Raw genomic sequence first — 21,399 nt, 5'->3', positions numbered from 1 at the left:
TTCAAAAACAAGCTCCATTTAAAAATATTGTAAGTTCAACACCTCCCTCTAGTGGAGAAAAGAAAAACTCACTCAGTTTCCTCTATCCTTAATGTGATTTTTTTTTGTTACAGACACACACACACACACACTTCACTGTAAGGATCCAGGTAGCTTTGGTTTGATGAGAAAATAAATTCTGTGACAAAAATTAAAAAAAATTATTTTGGAGCAGGCAAGTTAATCTTGATGTATAACTGCATGAGGTATTTTATAGTTCTTTTGGAATTTTCTTTTATGTTATAATGTACTCCAGACATGGATTGCGTTGATTAAACCATACACCTATTATAAATATTTGAACATACAAAAAATAACAGGGGTTAATATATAATATATAATTAATACTCAATATAACCAACCAATACCATTAATATAGCCAACACTTACCATCTAGATCATGTGTTTGTCATATTTGCTTAAGAATTCATAACGAATTTCATATCACTGAAGACTGAATCACTTCACCATCCCACCACCATCTCACCGCCAAAAGATAACCATCATTCTGAAGTTGGTGTTTAATTTTCTGTCTGTAAACATTGATGATACGTCATTTTTTTTAGTATTTTTTATATTTTTAAAATATACATACAGTATCACACAGTATGAATCTCTGTCCAACTTGTCTTTCTCACTTGTGTTTTTGAGACTTAGCCAAGTTAATAAACGATCTCTGGTTCATTCAATTTAACTGATCTATAATATTTTATCCTATGCATATGTCATAATTAGTTTATCCATTACTGGATTGATTGAGATTCAAGTTCTTTCCAAGTTTCAATTATTGCAGACAATGCTTCCATGAACATCAAATATTTTTGTTTATGTGGGATGTATTTAGTGTGTATGCAATTATTAAGAGGTAAAATATATGCTAAATTATTCTCCCAAGGAGTTGTATCAATTTGAGAGAAGAGTTTCTCTTCCCTTGCAGTCTCTTGAACACTTGGTATTTTTCAGATTTAATTTCTATTTAAATTTATTTTTGTCTGCGTCTGGTCTTAGTTGCGGCATGCGGGATCTTTCGTTGGGGCATGTGGGCTTCTCTCTAGTTGTGGCATGCGGGATTTTTCCTCTCTCTAGTTGTGCGCAGGCTCCAGAGAGCGTGGGCTCTGTAGTTTGCTGCACGTGGGCTCTCTAGTTGAGGAGAGTGGGCTCAGTAGTGGCGCTCGGGCTTAGTTGCCCCGCGGCATAGGTGGGATCTTAGTTCCCCAACCAGGGATCGAACCTGGATCCTCTGCACTGGAAGGCAGACTCTTTACCACTGGACCACCGGGGAAGTCCCTAGATTTAATTTCTTTTGCAATAGGATGCATGTGAAATTGTCTCTCGCTCTTGCTTAAATTTCTATTTCCCCGACGTGGAGCATGTTATGTTTATTGGCCATTCATGTTTCTTCTTCTGTGAACTGCAGTTTTATATTTTTTCCCCTTTTCCTTTTGGATTGTTTGTATATTCTTACTGACTTACAAGAGTTTTTAATATATTTGGTTGCTTGGTTACTTGAATCTCCATGGCAAACATCTTTTTCCTCTTTGGGGAGACATGGAGACAATCCACATTGTGTTTGATGTGTACTTTAAAATTTTAATGTATTGAATGTATCAGTTTTTTCCTTTACTGATAGTGCTTTTTATGTCTTGTATAATCTAAAGTCATAAAGAAAAATATATTTTTCTGTATAGAGCATGAGGGAGGGTCTAATTTTATTTTTTCCAAATGGATAACCAAATGTCCCTGTACTAGTTATTCACTTGTCTATTCTGTTACCACTTATTGATTTAAAATGTCATCTGTGTCATATATCAAGTTCCTTTATATCTAAGGTTTGGTTTCTGGTGCTCTGTTCTGTTTCACTTACATGTTGGTCTATTTCTGAACCAATACTAAATTGTTTTATTTACCATGGCTTTAGAGTAAATCAGATAGGGCAAGTTCCCTCCTCCATATTCTTAATATTTTTTTTGGGGGGTGGGGAGGAGAGTTATTCTTATCCTTTTAATATTCCATATAAGTTTGAGAATTGGCTTGTTACATTCCACCAAGAAACCTTGCTGTAATTTTGATTGGAATTGAATTGGATTTATAGGTCAGTTTGGCATAAATTGACATCCTTAATTTCTTCTGTTTTCCATCCTTTTATATTTTTGTTCTATTTTTGAGGAGATTTCTTCAATTTTATATAGCAACTTTTCTGTTGAATTCTCATTTCTGCATTTGGGTTTTTTTGTGTGTGTGTGTGTGTGGTATGCGGGCCTCTCACTGTTGCGGCCTCTCCCATTGCAGAGCACAGGCTCCGGACGCGCAGGCTCAGCGGCCATGGCTCACGGGCCCAGCCGCTCCGCGGCATGTGGGATCTTCCCGGACCTGGGCACGAACCAGTGTCCCCTGAATCGGCAGGTGGACTCTCAACCACTGCGCCACCAGGGAAGCCCCTGCTTTTGGGTTTTTGATTTACAAGAGCTGTTTCTTGTTTCTTGGCTATACCTTTTTATAGTAGAGTCTTCTTATTTCATGTTTGTAATACCTTATTTTAGCTCTCTGAGGATGGAAGTCATACTTGTTTTGAAGGTGGTTCCCCTCATTCTTCCCCCCTAGATTGGCTTTGTTTTTTCTGAGTGTTTGACCCCATTTGTCTGAGTTTCACATGAGAAGCTTTCCTCAAATGTCTGCTGATCCTTGGCTGTATGTTCATGTTTAAAAATGAAGCACTAAAAAGCTGGGAGAAAGCTCTATGTATGTGGAGCCTTTCCATTTAATTGGGGAACCTTAAAAATGCCAGGATCTGCAGCTCTTTTCCCTTGGACTGGTAGTTTCCCCACAAAGGAGTCTTCTAGTCTTCTCCTTGTGCTTATAGTACCTTAAGTGTAGGAGTCAATGTTCTGGGAGCTGAAGAGAGAAAGGGAGCCGTGAAGTCTCAGTGCCCACTATTTCCCAATCTCCTAATTTTTAATAAGGTGTCTTACCCTGACCTTCAGTCGTGTCTGGTTTTCATGACCTCAGAACCTTTTTGGGGCAACCTCTCTTGTTAATAAATAAGCTCTTTCTCTTTTTCCAGGATGGAGAGGGTACTTTGTCAGGGAGGGAGCTGGCAGAGGAGATCTGAGGATATAACTAACTGCTGCTTACAGAGGCTTCCAACAGTGTTCTGTATTCATTGCTACCCCATGGCTTGGCTTCAGGGATGATTGCTGCTTCCAATTTCTGATCTTTTATGGATATGAATTCAGCTTGCTATTAGGCTCTTCCCTTTTTGAGTATTTAACATAGTTGAGAAAGCTGAAACCTGTCATTTATCACTTGTCCATTTACTTTCCATCTTGCAAATTTGCTTTTGACATTTCTTGTTGGCTGTCATCTTTTCTGCCACTCATTTTTATTCTATCTTCATTTAAGTGGGATTTCAGGAGCAAGCAGAGATGATTGGATAGCTTTGATCCAATCTGTTTAACTGGTGGTGCCCTCTTTCTGCTCTTTCTACATATGACCTTCTGAGACCTTAGAGTCTCACTTTTCATCTCATATTTGAGCTCTGGTTTTACTGAATGTTTTTTAGTATTAAAAGCAGCTAGGGTGCTGGGTTTCATAGCTACAGTTCTTTTTTTTTTTTTTTTCTTTCCAGTTTTATTGAGACATACTTGACATATATACTCTGTAAGTTTAAGGTGTACAACATGAATGATTTGATATATATATATATATACTGCAAAATGATTACGAGTTTAGTTAACTTCCATTACCTCACACAGTTACAGATTTTTTTTTCTTGAGATGAGAACTTTTAAGATCTACTCTCTTAGTAACTTTCAGATATACAATATGGAAATGTTAACTATAGCCATCATGCTATACATCATATCTTAATATTCAACTTATAAAATTTTTACCGTTTTTTTTTTGCGGTACGCGGGCCTCTTACTGCTGCGGCCTCTCCCGCCGCGGAGCAACAGGCTCCAGACGTGCAGGCTCAGTGGCCATGGCCCACGGGCGCAGCCGCCCCGCGGCACGTGGGATCCTCCCGGGGTTCGCGTCCCCTGCATCGGCAGGCGGACCCCCAACCACTGCGCCACCAGGGAAGCCCTATAAAATTTTTATAAAATAAAATTTTTATGGCATCCAGTATTACAGTCTTTCCATAATACAGTATTGGAAACATCATTAAATTAAAAAAACCACTTACCTGTGATCATGGGCTAATACTCAGTTTCTCCAATTATTAGAGAGAGATGTACGATATGGCAATGTGAATCCTCGAAGGCAAAGTTATAAAACAGAAAACTAACACATTATTATTTTTATATTAAATATCATTCACCTTATGCCTATGTCAGGATAGACTACTTCAATACAGATCTTGCACATGATGTTCAACGCGATGAATACTTGGGTGATGATGCTGACAAAAGCATCTCATATAGTTCTTGCTGTACAGTTATTCAGTTTTCACACGAAAACACACACATACACAACAGATAAGTTTATTAACTGTATGGCATGATGATTATTTGCTATTCATTAAGTGGAAGTGGGTCATGTAAAGGTCTTCATCCTTGTCATCTTCATGTTGAGTTGGCTGAGGAGGACGAGGGCTTGGTCTCGCTGTCTCAGGGGCGGCAGTGGTGGAAGAGACGCAGGAGATGGAAGGGGAGGCAGGAGAGGCAGGCACACTGGTGTAACTTTATGGAAATACATTGTCCTTTCTGTCTGCCGCTTTTGCTTTTTCATTTCTCTAAAAATGTTTCTATATGATACCAATCCTTTTTTCATTGTTTGCTTTAGTTTCAGTGCCCATGTCATAGAAGGGTCCATGTTGTAAAACAAGTCAAAAGCAGTCTTGAAATCAGCACCCTTCTACCAGATTGTCTAACGTCAATTTGTTTTCTGGCACTGCTTCTTCTATGTCTTCTTCCGTATCATCTGACACTGGTTTAGAAACACTCATCTCCATCAGGAAATCTGTTAATTCCTGTGGTGTGCTGTCTCAGCTCTTGAACTTCTCCAAGATTCATATCTTGAAACCCTTCACCCCACATTTTTTTTTTTTTTTTTTTGGCCGTATCTATGATCTCTTTCACGATTTCCTTGATTGGCTCTGTCGTAAATTCTGTGAAGTCATGGACAACATCTGGCCACAGTTTTCTCTCACAGTTTTCTTTCTTTATTGTTTCCGGATTGATGGCTTTCACAGCTTTTTCTGTAACAACAATGGCATTTTTTCAATGCTGTAATCCTTCCAGACTTTTATGATGTTCTCTCAATCAGGGTTCTCTTCCATAGCATTGACCATCCTTTCTATAGAGTACCGTGTATGAGTGTTTAAGGTTCTTATGACCCCCTGATCGAGAGGCTGAATTAGAGATGTTGTATTTGGGGAAAGTGGACCATTTTAGTGTCTTTGGTGTTAAACTTATGGGGTTCTGGGTGGCCAGGGGCATTTCCAATAACAAAAGAACTTTAAAAGGCAGTCCCTTACTGGCAAGGTATTTCCTGACTTCAGGGACAAAGCATCGATGCAACCAATGCAGAAAACGTATTCTTGTTGTTTAGGCCTTCTTGTTGTACAACCAAAGGACTGGCAGCTCAGGGGTTAGCAGCTTTGTAGATAAGGGCAGTACTGATCATAAATCCAACTGCATTTGCACAAAACAATAGAGTTAGCCTGTCCCTTCCTACCTTAAACCCTGGTGCTTGCTTCTCTTCCTTATGAATAAATGTCCTTGGGCATTTTTTTCCAGAATAGGACATTTTTGTCTGCATTAAAAACCTGTTCAGGCAGATATCATTTCTCCTCAATGATTTCCTTTTTTTAAATTGAATTATAGTTGATTTACAATGTTGCGCTATTTTCTGCTGTACAGCAGTGACTCAGTTATACACAATATACATTTTAAAAATATTCTTTTCCATTATGGTTTATACCAGGAGATTGGATATAGTTCCCTGTGCTCTGCAGTAGGACCTTCTTGTTTATTCATTCTAAATGGATAAATGCATCTACTAACCCCAAACTCCAGTCCATTCCTCTCCCTCCCCACTTCCCCTTGGTAACTACAAGTCTGTTCTCTATGTCGGTGAGTCTGTTTCTGTTTTGTAGATAGCTTCATTTGTGCCATATTTTAGCCCTCAGTGATTTTCTTAAAGGCATCTGGGAACTTGTCTGCTGCCTCTTGGTTTTCAGAAGTTGCCTCTTCTGTTATCTTGCAATTTTTAAAGCCAAACCTCTTTTTAAAATTATCAAACCATTCCTTGCTGGCATTAAATTTTCCAGCTTCAGATCCTTCACCATCCTTTTGCTTTAAGTTGTCATATAGTGACTTCGCTTTTTCTCGAATCATATTAGAGTCTATAGTTACGCCTTTCTCAGAGCAATGCTGCGCCCAGGTACGCCTTTCTCAGAGCAATGCTGCATCCACATAGAAGCTGCCTTTTCTTTTTTTTTTTTTTATTGTAGTACGCGGGCGTCTCACTGTTGTGGCATCTCTCGTTGCGGAGCACAGGCTCTGGACACGCAGGCCCAGCGGCCATGGCTCACAGGCCCAGCCGCTCCACGGCACGTGGGATCCTCTCGGACCGGGGCACGAACCCGCGTCCCCTGCATCGGCAGTAGTACTCTCAACCACTGCGCCACCAGGGAAGCCCTGCCTTTTCAATATAAGATAAAAAAGGTGTATTGCAAAAAGTGCCAAGTTTTCTCACCTGCTGTTGTAGCTGCAGCCATGGCCTTACTAATTTCCTTTTTTTTTTTTTATAATGGTCCTTAACACTGGATTCATTTATCTTGAAATGGCAGGCAGTCACAGCTGCAGACCTGAATCTATGGTGCCTATCAAGCAATTCAGCTTTTTCTTGTAATGTCATGATTTTTCTTTGCTTCTTGGGACCACTTCCAGCATCACTAGTGGTACTTCATCGGGGTCCCATGTTGTTATTCAGGGTTTACTAAACACAATGCACTAAACACAATGAAAAAGTGGGAACCGAGAGAGAGAGATTACTTTTTGCTGTGATATGAAGTTTACTGGAGAGATGAACTGCTCACGTGGAGATGAGTAGTATGTGCATTTTAAGCAGATACTTGCAACACTTGAGCAATGCCATAGGAGGTGGCTGCCAAACTATTACAGTAGTACACTATGGACTACAGTTAATTTTATGCAGTTTTGATTTAATACTGCATCTTTATGTTTGTTTACATTTCTTTCGGCTGTGAATGAGGTCATGTAGTCTGTGTTTGTGTGCATAAGTTTTGATAAATTTTAATGTTTTATAATAGATTTATATATATATATATATATATATATATATATTTTTTTTTTTTTTTTTTGCTGTATGCGGGCCTCTCACTGTTGTGGCCTCTTGGCCTCTCCCGTTGTGGAGCACAGGCTCTGGACGCACAGGCTCAGCGGCCATGGCTCACGGGCCCAGCCGCTCCGCGGCATGTGTGATCTTCTCCCCTGCCTCGGCAGGCGGACTCTCAACCACTGCGCCACCAGGGAAGCCCTAGATTTATATATTTTTTTATGGTAGTAAATGATAAAATAGATTAGAATCTACATATTTTATGCATTCTTGACGTACATTTTTCTTATTTTTTTGATATTTCTAGGCTATGCAGTTTGTCTGCGAGTTTTTTCAACTTGTCACAAATCTCCAAAAAATTATCGAATGTGTTTATTGAAAAAAAATCTACGTATAAATGGACCCATGCAGTTCAAACACATACCCATGTTGTTCAGGGGTCAACTGTGTATATTATATATATATATATATATATATATGTACACATCTGTATACTTTTATACTATATTTTATTTATTTATCCATTGATGGACATTAAGGTTATTTCCATGTCTTGGCTGTTATATTGAGGTTGTTAATTTTCAAGGCTACCAGGAATTGGGAGAAGGGAGTGTGGAATTAGGGCGAGTTTAGATGCTACAAAGCTTGCTATTCTTACTGAGATTCAGTTGATTTTCTTGAATAAATGCTTCTTAGATTATTGCAAGCCTTTGGTTAATTTTCAGTTATGAAAAATTTGATTTTGACAGTTTTTGCCAGTGTTCTTGTTACTTTAATGGAGGAAAGAATTATTGGTCGTCCTTACTCTGCCTTTCTGGAACTTACTTATGTTCTCTGAAGATATTCTGAAGTTTTCTTCTCTTTGTATATACTCCTCTCAGGGAATGTTTTTGCCCTCCCCATCTGATTTAGATTCCATCTTTCATGTTGGGGAATTTTTTCAAGTACCGTGTTTTCTTATGTTTAAGAGTGAGGGACTGAAAAACTTATTAGAAGTTTTTGAGTGTTGGGTTAGCTCTTTCAACCATGATCTTTGCTCTAGGGTTATCTGGTGGATATTTGAAAGAGATAGATAAAATCCTACCTTCCCCAAATAACTTAAGAAGATGTAGGAAGTAGAAAACTTGATTGAGTCATTGTCAAAATTCCAGGCTCATACTGCTTCACCAATGAACAGAAAGAAACATTCAAGGAGCAAATAATTTCAGTCTTACATAAACTCTGCCAGAGAATGAAAAGAAAACTTGATAACATACCAAACTAATAATCTTGATACGAAACTGACAAGGATACAAGGAAAGATAATTATAGCCAATCTCACTCATGAATATAGGTGCAAAAATATTATACAGATTTTTAGCCAACTGAATGTAGCAAAATGGAAAAAAGATATAATCTAAAAAGCCTTTATACAAGAAATGCCAACTAAATCTAACCTTAGAAAACCAATCAAGGTAATTTTAATTAATGTAATCTGTTAACTTTATTATGTAATATAAGTTTCTTGGGTATGTGAATAGAATTCCTAAAAACTACACTACACTGAGGAAAACAGTTTTTTTTAGTAAAAACTATGTAGGTGTGTTTATATCCATATGTAATAATGTATAGTAATTATCATATAATATTAGTGACTACTTGACCTCTGCATTAAAACTGTGATTTTTAGGTCAGAGTTTCATCTACATCTTGAAAGACTTATTTGAAAGCTGTTTGTTAAGTAATATTTAATATAAGTCAAGTATCACAAAGTAAAAGCCCTAACTGATCGGCCATTCATTTTCCAGTTCTTTTTTATAGGATTAAATTCAAACTCACATGAAACAATGGGCATACATTAGTGTAGTATTTGGAATGATTGTTTTCTTTCTATACTATTTATCAATAGAATGGGAATCAAAAGTCATCTTTTCTTATAAATAAATCTTGTGAGACTTCCTGAATACTTAAATTTCTTTTACTTGATTTAATAAATATTGTTTCAAATAATTGCCATCAACTAGGAGATAAGTATTTTTGGTTATAGACTTTGTTTTTATTTCAAATTATTTGTGTTACTTTGTGATTGGCCTTGTAAATTGCTATTTATTCATTTTAATGTGTACACAGTAGTCTAAGTGAATGGTTGAAAGTTGGAGATTATGTATTTGTAAATCAAGAAGGCATGTATTTTAACAGTGGATTTGAATTAATACTATTGATTGCTTGAAGGAGGAGGTCCTATCATATAGAATAATAGTGGTATCTTATACTTGTGTAGTGCTTAATGGTCTTAAACGTGCTTTCATATATGAAGGTACTCTTATGATGTAATCAGATTACATAAGGCTGTTCATCATACCATTTGCTTCTGAATCCAGAGTGTTATGAAAGAAACGGTGAGTGCTGTCTGTTGGTTGTAGGCAATGTTGGCACACTCGTGCTATGCTACGTAGCTTTTTTCTTATCTATGATAGTTTAAAGATTGAAAACATGTAAGTTGATGAACTTCTATTAAGGAGTTTCCATTACCTGCAGAAAATAATTCTTAAGAGTTCATGTGTACTTGGCTATAGAGTAGTAATTATAAATGAGGGGATGTGGAGAGAAGGAATTAAAGTAAATTTTGTTCTTCATCCTTTGACTGTGGACTATACTGCTGGTTACTTTCCAGACTAGAATCTTTTATAGAGAATTATATTTGGTGCTTGCAACTTTCTCACTCAGATTCTGATGACACCTTTTGAGTGGCTAGGAATACCTGGATGCATGTATAAATATATGTTTGTATGTTCCTGAGTAAGATTATGCTGGTGAGGGGAAGGTGGGAAAAAGGGCTTTGTCAAAGACCTTAAGTAGGAAAGATGAATCTAGATTAGTTACTGTGGAAAATATCTTTGATATGTGTGTTAACTTTATATTTGAACTTCCATAAAATTCAACTCTGATTTCTGAGTTTAGTTGGAAAAGAAGATCGAGAGATTTAAGTAGAACTACCTGATGTCATTTTTCTTTCAGTAGTACAGCAAAGATTTATAAACTTGAACACTGAAGAGAAAATGAAATACAGCCATCTAGTGGCTGCAACTTAAAAAGCTCTAAACATAGTTAAAGTACCCTGAGCTCACATAAAAATCTCTCAAGAGCCATTATTAGGCATTCAAGCTAATCATTCCTTATCAAACAAAGGAGCAATACACATTTGTATTACTAAACATTTTAGTCAAATTTTAATAAGAAGGGAAAACCTAATATATGTCAGTTGAACTATAACATGATGTAAATACCCTCAGAGGTCATTTGAACTAGGGTAAAATTATAGTAAGCTATCTACATTTTCAGTTGTAATATGTATTAATCAGATTTTTTCAACATCTTTATTGGAGTATAATTGCTTTACAATGTTGTGTTAGTTTCTGCTGTATAACAAAGTGAATCAGCTATATGTATACATATATCCCCATATCCCCTCCCTCTAGCATCTCCCTCCCACCCTCCCTATCCCACCCTTCTAGGGGGTCACCAAGCACCTAGCTGATCTCTCTGTGCTATGCAGCTGCTTCCCACTAGCTATTTTACATTTGGTAGTGTATATATGTCCATGCCACTCTCTCACTTCATCCCAGCTTACCCATGCCCCTCCCCGTGTCCTCAAGTCCATTCTGTACGTCTGCATCTTTATTTCTGACCTGCCCCTAGGTTTATCAGAACCGTATTTTTTTTTCTTAGATTCCATATATATCTGTCAGCATACAGTATTTGTTTTTCTCTTTCTGACATACTTCACTCTGTTTGACGGACTCTAGGTCCATCCAACTCACTACAAATAACTCCATTTCATTTCTTTTTATGGCTGCGTAATATTCCATTGTGTATATGTGCCACATCTTTTTGTTTTTTTTTTTTGCAGTACGCGGGCCTCTCACTGCTGTGGCCTCTCCCGTTGTGGAGCACAGGCTCTGGACGCGCAGGCCCAGAGGCCATGGCTCACGGGCCCAGCCACTCTGCGGCATGTGGGCTCTTCCCGGACTGGGGCACAAACCGTGTCCCCTGCATCAGCAGGTGGACTCTCAACCACTGCGCCACCAGGGAAGCCCCACATCTTCTTTATCCATTCATCTGTCGATGGGCACTTAGGTTACTTCCATGTCCTGGCTACTGTAAATAGAGCTATAAGGAACACTGGGGTGCATGACTCTTTGAATTATGGTTTTCTCAGGGTATGTGCCCAATAGTGGGATTGCTGGGTCCTATGGCAGTTCTATTTTGAGTTTTTTAAGAAACCTCCATACTGTTCTCCTTAGTGGCTGTATCAATTTACATTCCCACCAACAGTGCAAGAGAGTTCTATTTTCTCCACACCTTCTCCAGCATTTATTGTTCGTAGATTTTCTGATGATGGCTCTTCTGACCGGTGTGAGGTGATACCTCATTGTAGTTTTGATTTGCATTTCTCCAGTGATTAGTGATGTTGAGCATCCTTTCATGTGTTTGTTGGCAACCTGTATATCTTGTTTGGAGAAATGTCTATTTAGGTCTTCTGCCCATTTTTTGATTAGGTTGTTCGTTTTTTTTTTTTTAACATCTTTATTGGAGTATAATTGCTTTACAATGGTGTGTTAATTTCTGCTTTATAACAAAGTGAATCAGCTATACATATACATATATCCCCATATCTCCTCCCTGTTGTGTCTGCCTCCCACCCTCCCTATCCCACCCCTCTAGGTGGTCACAAAGCACCGAGCTGATCTCCCTGTGCTATGCGGCTGCTTCCCACTAGCTGTCTATTTTACATTCGGCGGTGTATATATGTCCATGCCAGTCTCTCACTTTGTCTCAGCTTCCCCTTCCCCGTGTCCTCAAGTCCATTCTCTAGTAGGTTGGTGTCTTTTTTTTTTTTTTAACATCTTTATTGGGGTATAATTGCTTTACAATGGTGTGTTAGTTTCTGCTTAATAGCAAAGTGAATCAGTTATACATATACATATGTTCCCATATCTCTTCCCTCCTGTGTCTCCCTCCCTCCCACCCTCCCTATCCCACCCCTCCAGGCGGTCACAAAGCACCGAGCTGATATCCCTGTGCCATGCGGCTGCTTCCCACTACCTATCTACCTTACGTTTGGTAGTGTATATATGTCCATGCCTCTCTCTCGCCCTGTCACAGCTCACCCTTCCCCCTCCCCATATCCTTAAGTCTGTTCTCCAGTAGGTCTGTGTCTTTATTCCTGTCTTACCCCTAGGCTCTTCATGACATTTTTTTTTTCTTAAATTCCATATATATGTGTTAGCATACGGTATTTGTCTTTTTCTTTCTGACTTACTTCACTCTGTATGACAGACTCTAGGTCTATCCACCTCATTACAAATAGCTCAATTTCGTTTCTTTTTATGGCTGAGTCATATTCCATTGTATATATGTGCCACATCTTTTTTATCCATTCATCCGATGATGGGCACTTAGGTTGATTCCATCTCCTGGCTATTGTAAATAGAGCTGCAATGAACATTTTGGTACATGACTCTTTTTGAATCATGGTTTTCTCAGGATATATGCCCAGTAGTGGGATTGCTGGGTCATATGGTAGTTCCATTTGTAGTTTTTTAAGGAACTTCCATACTGTTCTCCATAGTGGCTGTACCAATTCACATTCCCACACGCAGTGCAAGAGTGTTCCCTTTTCTCCACACCCTCTCCAGCATTTATTGTTTCTAGATTTTTTGATGATGGCCATTCTGACTGGTGTGAGATGATATCTCTTTGTAGTTTTGATTTGCATTTCTCTAATGATTAATGATGTTGAGCATTCTTTCATGTGTTTGTTGGCAGTCTGTATATCTTCTTTGGAGAAATGTCTGTTTAGGTCTTCTGCCCATTTTTGGATTGGGTTGTTTGTTTTTTTGTTATTGAAAAGCATGAGCTGCTTGTAAATTTTGGAGATTAATCCTTTGTCAGTTGTTTCATTTGCAAATATTTTCTCCCATTCTGAGGGTTGTCTTTTGGTCTTGTTTATGGTTTCCTTTGCTGTGCAAAAGCTTTTAAGTTTCATTTAGTCCCATTTGTTTCTTTTTGTATTTATTTCCATTTCTCTAGGAGGTGGGTCAAAAAGGATCTTGCTGTGATTTATGTCATAGAGTGTTCTGCCTATGTTTTCCTCTAAGGGTTTTATAATGTCTGGCCTTACATTTAGGTCTTTAATCCATTTTGAGTTTATTTTTGTGTATGGTGTTAGGCAGTGTTCTAATTTCATTCTTTCACATGTAGCTGTCCAGTTTTCCCAGCACGACTTATTGAAGAGGCTGTCTTTTCTCCATTGTATACTTTTGCCTCCTTTATCCAAATTAAGGTGACCATATGTGCATGGGTTTATCTCTGGGCATTCTATCCTGTTCCATTGGTCTATATTTCTGTTTTTGTGCCAGTACCATACTGTCTTGATTACTGTAGCTTTGTAGTATAGTCTGAAGTCAGGGAGCGTGATTTCTCCAGTTCTGTTCTTCCTTCTCAGGATTTCTTTGGCTATTTGGGGTCTTTTGTGTTTCCATACAAATTGTGAAATTTTTTATTCTAGTTCTGTGAAAAATGCCATTGGTAGTTTGGTACAGATTGCACTGAATCTGTAGATTGCTTTGGGTAGTATAGTCATTTTCACAATGTGGATTCTTCCAATCCAGGAACATGGTATATCTCTCCATCTGTTGGTATCATCTTTAATTTCTTTTATCAGTGTCTTATAGTTTTCTACATATAGGTTTTTTGTCTCCTTAGGTAGGTTTATTCCTAGGTGTTTTATTCTTTTTGTTGCAATCGTCAATGGGAGTGTTTCTTTAATTTCTCTTTCAGATTTTTCATCATTAATTTACAGGAATGCAAGAGATTTCTGTGCCTTAATTCTGTATCCTGCTACTCTACCAAATTTGCTGGTTAGCTCTAGTAATTTTCTGGTAGCATTTAGGATTCTGTATGTATAGTATTATACCATCTGCAAACAGTGACAGTTTTACTTCTTCTTTTCCGATTTGGCTTCCTGTTATTTCTTTTTCTTCTCTGATTGCTGTGGCTTAAACTTGCAAAACTATGTTGAATAAGAGTGGTGAGAGTGGGCAACCTTGTCTTATTCCTGATCTTAGAGGACATGCTTTCAGTTTTTCACCATTGAGGACGATGTTGGATTTGGGTTTGTCATATATGGCCTTTGTTATGTTGAGGTAGGTTCCCTCTATGCCTACTTTCTGGAGAGTTTTTATCATAAATAGGTGTTGAATTTTGTCAAAAGCTTTTTCTGCATCTATTGAGATTATCATATGGTTTTTCTCCTTCAGTTTGTTAATATGGTGTATCACATTGAATGATTTGCATATATTGAAGAATCCTTGCATTCCTGGGATAAACCCCACTTGATCATGGTGTATGATCCTTTTAATATGCTGTTGGATTCTGTTTCCTGGTATTTTGCTCAGGATTTTTGCATCTATGTTCATCAGTGTTACTGGCCTGTAGTTTTCTCTTTTTGTGACATCTTTGCCTGGTTTTGGTATCAGGATGCTGGTGGCTTCGTAGATGAGTTTGGGAGTGCTCCTCCGTCTGCTATATTTTGGAAGAGTTTGAGAAGGATGGGTGTTAGCTCTTCTCTCAATGTTTGATAGAATTCACCTGTGAAGCCATCTGGTCCTGGACTCTTGTTTGTTGGAAGATTTTTAATCACAGTTTCAATTTCAGTACTTTTGATTGGTCTGTTTATATTTTCTATTTCTTCCTGGTTCAATCTCGGAAGATTGTGCCTTTCTAAGAATTTGTGCATTTCTTCCAGGTTGTCCATTTTATTGGCATAGAGTTGCTTGTAGTAATCTGTCATGATCCTTTGTATTTCTGCAGTGTCAGTTGTTACTTCTCCTTCTTCATTTCTAATCCTGTTCATTTGAGTGTTCTCCCTTTTTTTCTTGATGAGTCTGGCTAATGGTTTATCAGTTTTGTTTATCTTCTCAACGAACCAATGATCTTCGCTATTGTTTTCTTCATTTCTTTTTCATTTATTTCTGATCTTTATGATTTCTTTCCTTCTGCTAACTTTGGGGTTTTTTGTTCTTCTTTCTCTAATATCTTTAGGTGTAAGGTTAGGTTGTTTATTTGAGGTTTTTCTTGTTGCTTGATGTAGGATTGTATTGCTATAAACTTCCTTCTTAATACTGCTTTTGCTGCATCCCATAGGCTTTTGGTCATCATGTTTTCATTTCATTTATGTCTAGGTATTTTTTGATTTCCTCTTTGATTTCTTCAGTAATCTCTTGGTTTTTTAGGAGCATAGTTTTTATCCTCCATGTGTTTGAATTTTTTAGTTTTTTTTTCCCGTAATTGATATTTAGTCTCATAGCTTTGTGATCAGAAAAGATACTTGATACGATTTCAGTTTTCTCAAATTTACCAAGGCTTGAGTTGTCACCCAGGTTATGTTCTATCCTGGAGAATGTTCCATGAGCACTTGAGAAAAATGTGTGTTCTGTTATTTTGGATGGAATGTTCTATAAATATCAGTTAAGTCCATCTTGTGTAATGTGTCATTTAAAGCTTGTGTTTCCTTATTTATTTTCATTTCAGATGATCTGTCCATTGGTGAAAGTGGGGTGTTAAAGTCCCCTACTATTCTTGTGTTACTGTCTATTTCCCCTTTTATGGCTGTTAGCATTTGCCTTATGTATTGAGGTGCTCCTATGTTGGGGGCATAAATGTTTACAATTGTTATATCTTTTTCTCAGATTGATTCCTTGATCATTATGTAGTGTCCTTCTTTGTCTCTTATAATAGTTCTTTATTTTAAAGTCTATTTTGTCTGATAAGAGAACTGCTACTCCAGCTTTTTTTTTAAATGTATGTATGTATTTATTTGTTTTTGGCTGTGTTGGGTCTTTGTTTCTGTGCGAGGGCTTTCTCCAGCTGAGGCGAGTGGGGGCCACTCTTCATCGCAGTGCGCGGGCCTCTCACTGTTGCGGCCTCTCCCGTTGCGGAGCACAGGCTCCAGACGCGCAGGCTCAGTAGTTGTGTCTCACGGGCCTAGTTGCTCCACGGCATGTGGGATCTTCCCAGACCGGGGCTCGAACCCAAGTCCCCTGCATTGGCAGGCAGATTCCCAACCACTGAGCCACCAGGGAAGCCCCTCCAGCTTTCTTTTGATTTCCATTTTCGTGGAATATCTTTTTCCATCCCCTCACTTTCAGTCTGTATGTGTCCCTAGGTCTGAAGTGGGTCTCTGGTAGACAGCATATATACAGGTCTTGTTTTTGTATCCATCCAGCCAGTCTGTGTCTTTTGGTTGGAGCAGTTAATCCATTTACATTTAAGGTAATTATTGATATATATGTTCCTATTACCATTTTCTTAATTGTTTTGGGTTTGTTTTTGTAGGTCTTTTCCTTCTCTTGTGTTTCCTGCCTAGAGAAGTTCCTTTTGCATTTGTTTTGAAGCTGGTTTGGTGGTGCTGAATTCTCTTAACTTTTACCTGTCAGTAAAGGTTTTAATTTCTCCATCAAATCTGAATGAGATCCTTGCTGGGTAGAGTAATCTTGGTTGTAGGTTTTTCCCTTTCATCACTTTAAATATGTCCTGCCACTCCCTTCTGACTTGCAGAGTTTCTGCTGAAAGATCAGCTGTTAACCTTTTGGGGATACCGTTGTATGTTACTTGTTGCTTTTCCTTTGCTGCTTTTAATATTTTTTCTATGTATTTAATTTTTGATAGTTTGATTAATATGTGTCTTGGCGTGTTTCTCCTTGGATTTATGTTGTATGGGAGTCTCTGTGCTTCCTGGACCTGATTGACTATTTCCTTTCCCATGTAAGGGAAGTTTTCAATTATAATCTCTTCAAATATTTTCTCAGTCCCTTTCTTTTTCTCTTCTTCCTCTGGGATCCCTATAATTCGAATGTTGGTAAGTTTAATGTTGTCTCAGAGCTCTCTGAGACTGTCATCAATTCTTTTCATTTTTTTCCTTTATTCTGCTCTGTGGTAGTTATTTCCATCATTTTATCTTCCAGGTCACTTATCTGTTCTTCTGCCTCAGTTATTCTGCTACTGCTTCCTTCTAGAGAATTTTAATTTATTGTGTTATTTATCTTTGTTTGTTTGCTCTTTAGTTCTTCTAGGTCCTTGTTAAATGTTTCTTCTGTTTTCTCCCATCTATTTCCAAGATTTTGTATCATCTTTACTATCATTACTCTGAATTCTATTTCAGGTAGACTGCCTATTTCCTCTTCATTTGTTTGGTCTGGTGTTTTTTACCTTGCTTCTTCATCTGCTGCATATTTCTCTGTTTTCTTATTTTGTTTACTTGCTCTGTTTGGGGTCTCCTTTTCGCAGGCTGCTGGCTCGTAGTTCTCTTGTTTTTGGTGTCTGTCCCCAGTGGATGAGGTTGGTTGAGTTGCTTGTGTAGGTTTCCTGGTGGAGGGGACTGGTGCCTGTGTTCTGGTGGTTGGGGCTGGATCTTTTCTTTCTGGTGGGCAGGGCCGCATCTGGTGGTGTGTTTTGGGGTGTCTGTGACCTTATTATGGTTTTAGGCAGCCTCTCTGCTAATGGGTGGGGTTGTGTTCCTGTCTTGCTAGTTGTTTGGCATGGGGCATCCAGCACTGGAGCTTGCTTGCTGTTAGGTGGAGCTGTGTCTTAGTGTTGAGACTGAGATCTCTGGGAGAGCTGTAATCAATTTATATTACATGGGGCTGGGAGGTCTGTGGTGGTCCAGTGTCCTGAACTTGGCTCTCCCACCTCGGAGGCTCAGGCCTGGCACTGGGCTGGAGCACCATGACTCTGTCAGCCACACGGCTCAGAAGAGAAGGGAGAAAAAAAGAAAGAAAAAAAAATATTAACATAAAAAGAAAAATAATAAAAAAAGAAGATAGTAACCAAACCAGTAAACAAATCCACCAATGATAACAAGTGCTAAAAACTAAACTAAGATAAACATGAAAATCAGTAACAAATCAGTTGCAGACAGCAAACGCCAAGTCTACAGTTGCTCTCAAAATCCGCTGCCTCAATTTTGGGATGATTCGTCTATTTAGGTGTTCCATAGATTCAGGGTACATCAAGTTGATTGTGGAGATTTAATCAGCTGCTCCTGAGGCTGCATGGAGAAACTTCCTTTTCTCTTCTTTGTCTGCACAGCTTCTGGGGTTCTGCTTTGGCCCCACCTCTGCGTGTAGGTCTCTGTCAGTCATCTTTTCCCCACCCAGACAGGAGGGGTTTTTTTTTTTTTTTTTGCAGTACGCAGGCCTCTCACTGCTGTGGTCTCTCCCACTGCGGAGCACAGGCTCCAGACGCGCAGGCCCAGCGGCCATGGCTCATGGGCTCAGCCACTCCGCGGCATGTGGGATCCTCCCAGACCGGGGCACGAACCCGCGTCCCCTGCATCGGCAGGCGGACTCTCAACCACTGCGCCACCAGGGAAGCCCCAGGAGGGGGTTTAAGCAGCAGCTGATTAGGGGGCTCTGGCTCACTCAAGCCATGGGGAGGGAGGGGACAGTAGTCAGAATTGGAATGTGGGGCAAGCCTGTGGTGGCAGAAGCCAGTGTGACATTGCAACAGCCTGAGGTGTGCTGTGTGTTCTCCCGGGGAAGTTGTCCCTGGATCACGGGACCCTGGCAGTGGCGGTCTGCATAGCCTCCATGGGTGGGTTGTGTGTGTGTGGATAGTGACCTGTGCTTGCATACAGCATTCTTCATGGCTGCGTTAGTGTTTCATGCCCGTCTCTGGGGTCCGAGCTGATAGCCATGGCTCACGCCTGTCTCTGGAGCTTGTTTAGGCGGTGTTCTGCCTCCTGTGGGCAAATGGGGATGAATCCCCTCTCCTTGCACACCCCGAAACAAGGGTCTCTTGCCTCTTAAGCAGGTCCTCCTCCTGGCTAGCTGTGGTGCACTAGCACCCTCAAGCTGTCTTCATGCAGCCAACCCCAGTCCTATTCCTGGGATCTGACCTCCGAAGCCCAAACCTCAGCTCCCAGCCCCCACCCGCCCGACGGGTGAGCCAATAAGCCTCTCAGGCTGGTGAGTGCTGGTCAGCCCTGATCCTCTGTCAGGGAATCTCTCTGCTTTGCCCTCTGTACCCCTGTTGCTGTGCTTTCCTCCATGGCTCCGAAGTTCCCCCCACACCCCGCCGTCTCCACCAGTGAAGGGGCTTCCTAGTGTGTGGAAACTTTTCCTCCTTCTCAGCTCCCTCCCAGAGGTGCAGGTCCTGTCCCTATTCTTTTGTCTCTGTTTTTTCTTTTTTTCTTTTGCCCTACCCAGGTACATGGGGAGTTTCTTGCCTTTTGGGAGGTCTGAGGTCTTCTGCCAGCATTCAGTAGGTGTTCTTTAGGAGCTGTTCCATATGTAGATTTTTTTTTTCCTTTTTATTAATTAATTTATTTATTTTTGGCTGCACTGGGTCTTCATTGTATGCATGGGCTTTCTCTAGTTGCAGTGAGCGGGGGCCACTCCTCGTTGCTTTGTGCAGGCTTCTTATTGTGGTGGCTTCTCTTGTTGCAGAGAACGGTCTCTAGGTGCACAGGTTTCAGTAGTTGTGGCATGCAGGCTAACTAGTAGTGGCACGTGAGCTCTAGAGCACAGGCTCAGTAGTTGTGGCGCACGGGCATAGTTGCTTCACAGCATGTGGGATCTTCTTGGACCCAGGCTCGAACCCATGTCCCCTGCATTGACAGGTGGATTCCCAACCACTGCACCATTAGGGAAGCCCTAGATGTATTTTTGATTTATTTGTGGGAAGGAAGGTGGTCTTCACGTCTTACTCCTCCGCCATCTTGAAGGTCCTTCCCTTATTTAGATTTTTTAAGTTGTAAAACTCCAGTAGCACTTTTTAAACACATGTATATTCTGAAACATCGCTAGAGAATATCTTGACCTCTCTTGCTTAACCTATTATTATGGTTGAAGTACAGGTTTAGTTGCTTACTGTATTTTATAGAATAAATTTTAGTCATTGTTGGCTTATAAACTTTATTGATGCAAAAATGAACTATTTTCTAGGAGCAAGATAATGCTTTACAAAATATGCACGAGAAAGTAGAAAAATTAGAAGCCGAACACATGGAGTGCTCTGACCTTTTACGTCGACAGACAAGTGAATTCGAATTTAGCACTCAACGAGAGGAACGTCTTAGAAAAGAGTTTGAGGTATATTTTCTCATTCTTTTATAGCACATATATGATGGCTAGTTAGTAATTTAAGGACAAAGTTTTACTCTGTAATAAAATATAATTTTTTGACATTTATATATATTGAATATTGGCTTCCTTGAAAACTTTTGTATTTGAGTAAATTATATCTTGCTCTGAATTAAAAAAAAACTATTCATTTTTAATAATTAATTGTCCTGGAATATTTGGAAAGTTTGAAGGTAATTGTTTATATTACAAGTTTGAGGAAGCAACACAAGAAAAGATATCAAATTCTAATTTTGTAGTTTGAATACTGTGTACTAGCTACATAGTTTTGTGGAGTGCTTTTCAGGTTGGACTTTATTTATTTTTTTATAAATTTATTTTTATTTATATTACTTATTTTTGGCTATGTTGGGTCTTCATTGCTGCATGCGGGCTTTCTCTAGTTGTGGCGAGTGGGTGCTACTCTTCGTTGCATTGCACGGGCTTCTCATTGTGGTGGCTTCTCTTGTTGTGGAGTACAGGCTCTGGGCACGTGAGCTTCAGTAGTTGTGGCATGCGGGCTCAGTAGTTGTGGCTTGCGAGCTCTAGAGTGCAGGCTCAGTAGTTGTTGTGCATGGGCTTAGTTGCTCTGCAGCAAGTGGGATCTTCCTGGACCAGGGCTTGAACCTGTGTCCCCTGCATTGGCAGGAAGATTCTTAACCACTGTGCCATGAGGGAAGTCCCCAGGTTAGACTTTAGATGGGAAAGGAGCATTAGTTTACAAATGAAAAAATATGATTTTTGTGAGTAAATGATACTGATAACCACTTTAATCTTGAGAGATAGCTAATTTATTTGTTAATTTTTTAAAAAAATTTTCTTTTGCTTTGTGGGAAATTAAGTATTTCAATAGATAAAGAAGTTTGTTTTAAACATAATTTATAATTCTTATAAA

General features: G+C 39.3%; 1 protein-coding gene across 1 annotated transcript in view; it reads left to right on the top strand.

Moving 5' to 3' along the window:
* Nucleotides 1-21,399, top strand: part of CCDC171 (coiled-coil domain containing 171) — a 349,858-nt gene that overhangs the window by 38,676 nt on the left and 289,783 nt on the right. Inside the window, 1 exon segment of the mRNA XM_065879246.1 lies at nt 20,328-20,474. Within this exon segment, the coding sequence (XP_065735318.1) occupies nt 20,328-20,474 (147 nt within the window).

The sequence above is a fragment of the Phocoena phocoena genome, chromosome 6 (assembly GCF_963924675.1).
Source record: "Phocoena phocoena chromosome 6, mPhoPho1.1, whole genome shotgun sequence".
Taxonomy (NCBI): domain Eukaryota; kingdom Metazoa; phylum Chordata; class Mammalia; order Artiodactyla; family Phocoenidae; genus Phocoena; species Phocoena phocoena.
The sequence above is the reverse complement of the archived record's forward strand: the minus strand, read 5'-3'. Positions and strand labels throughout refer to the sequence as shown.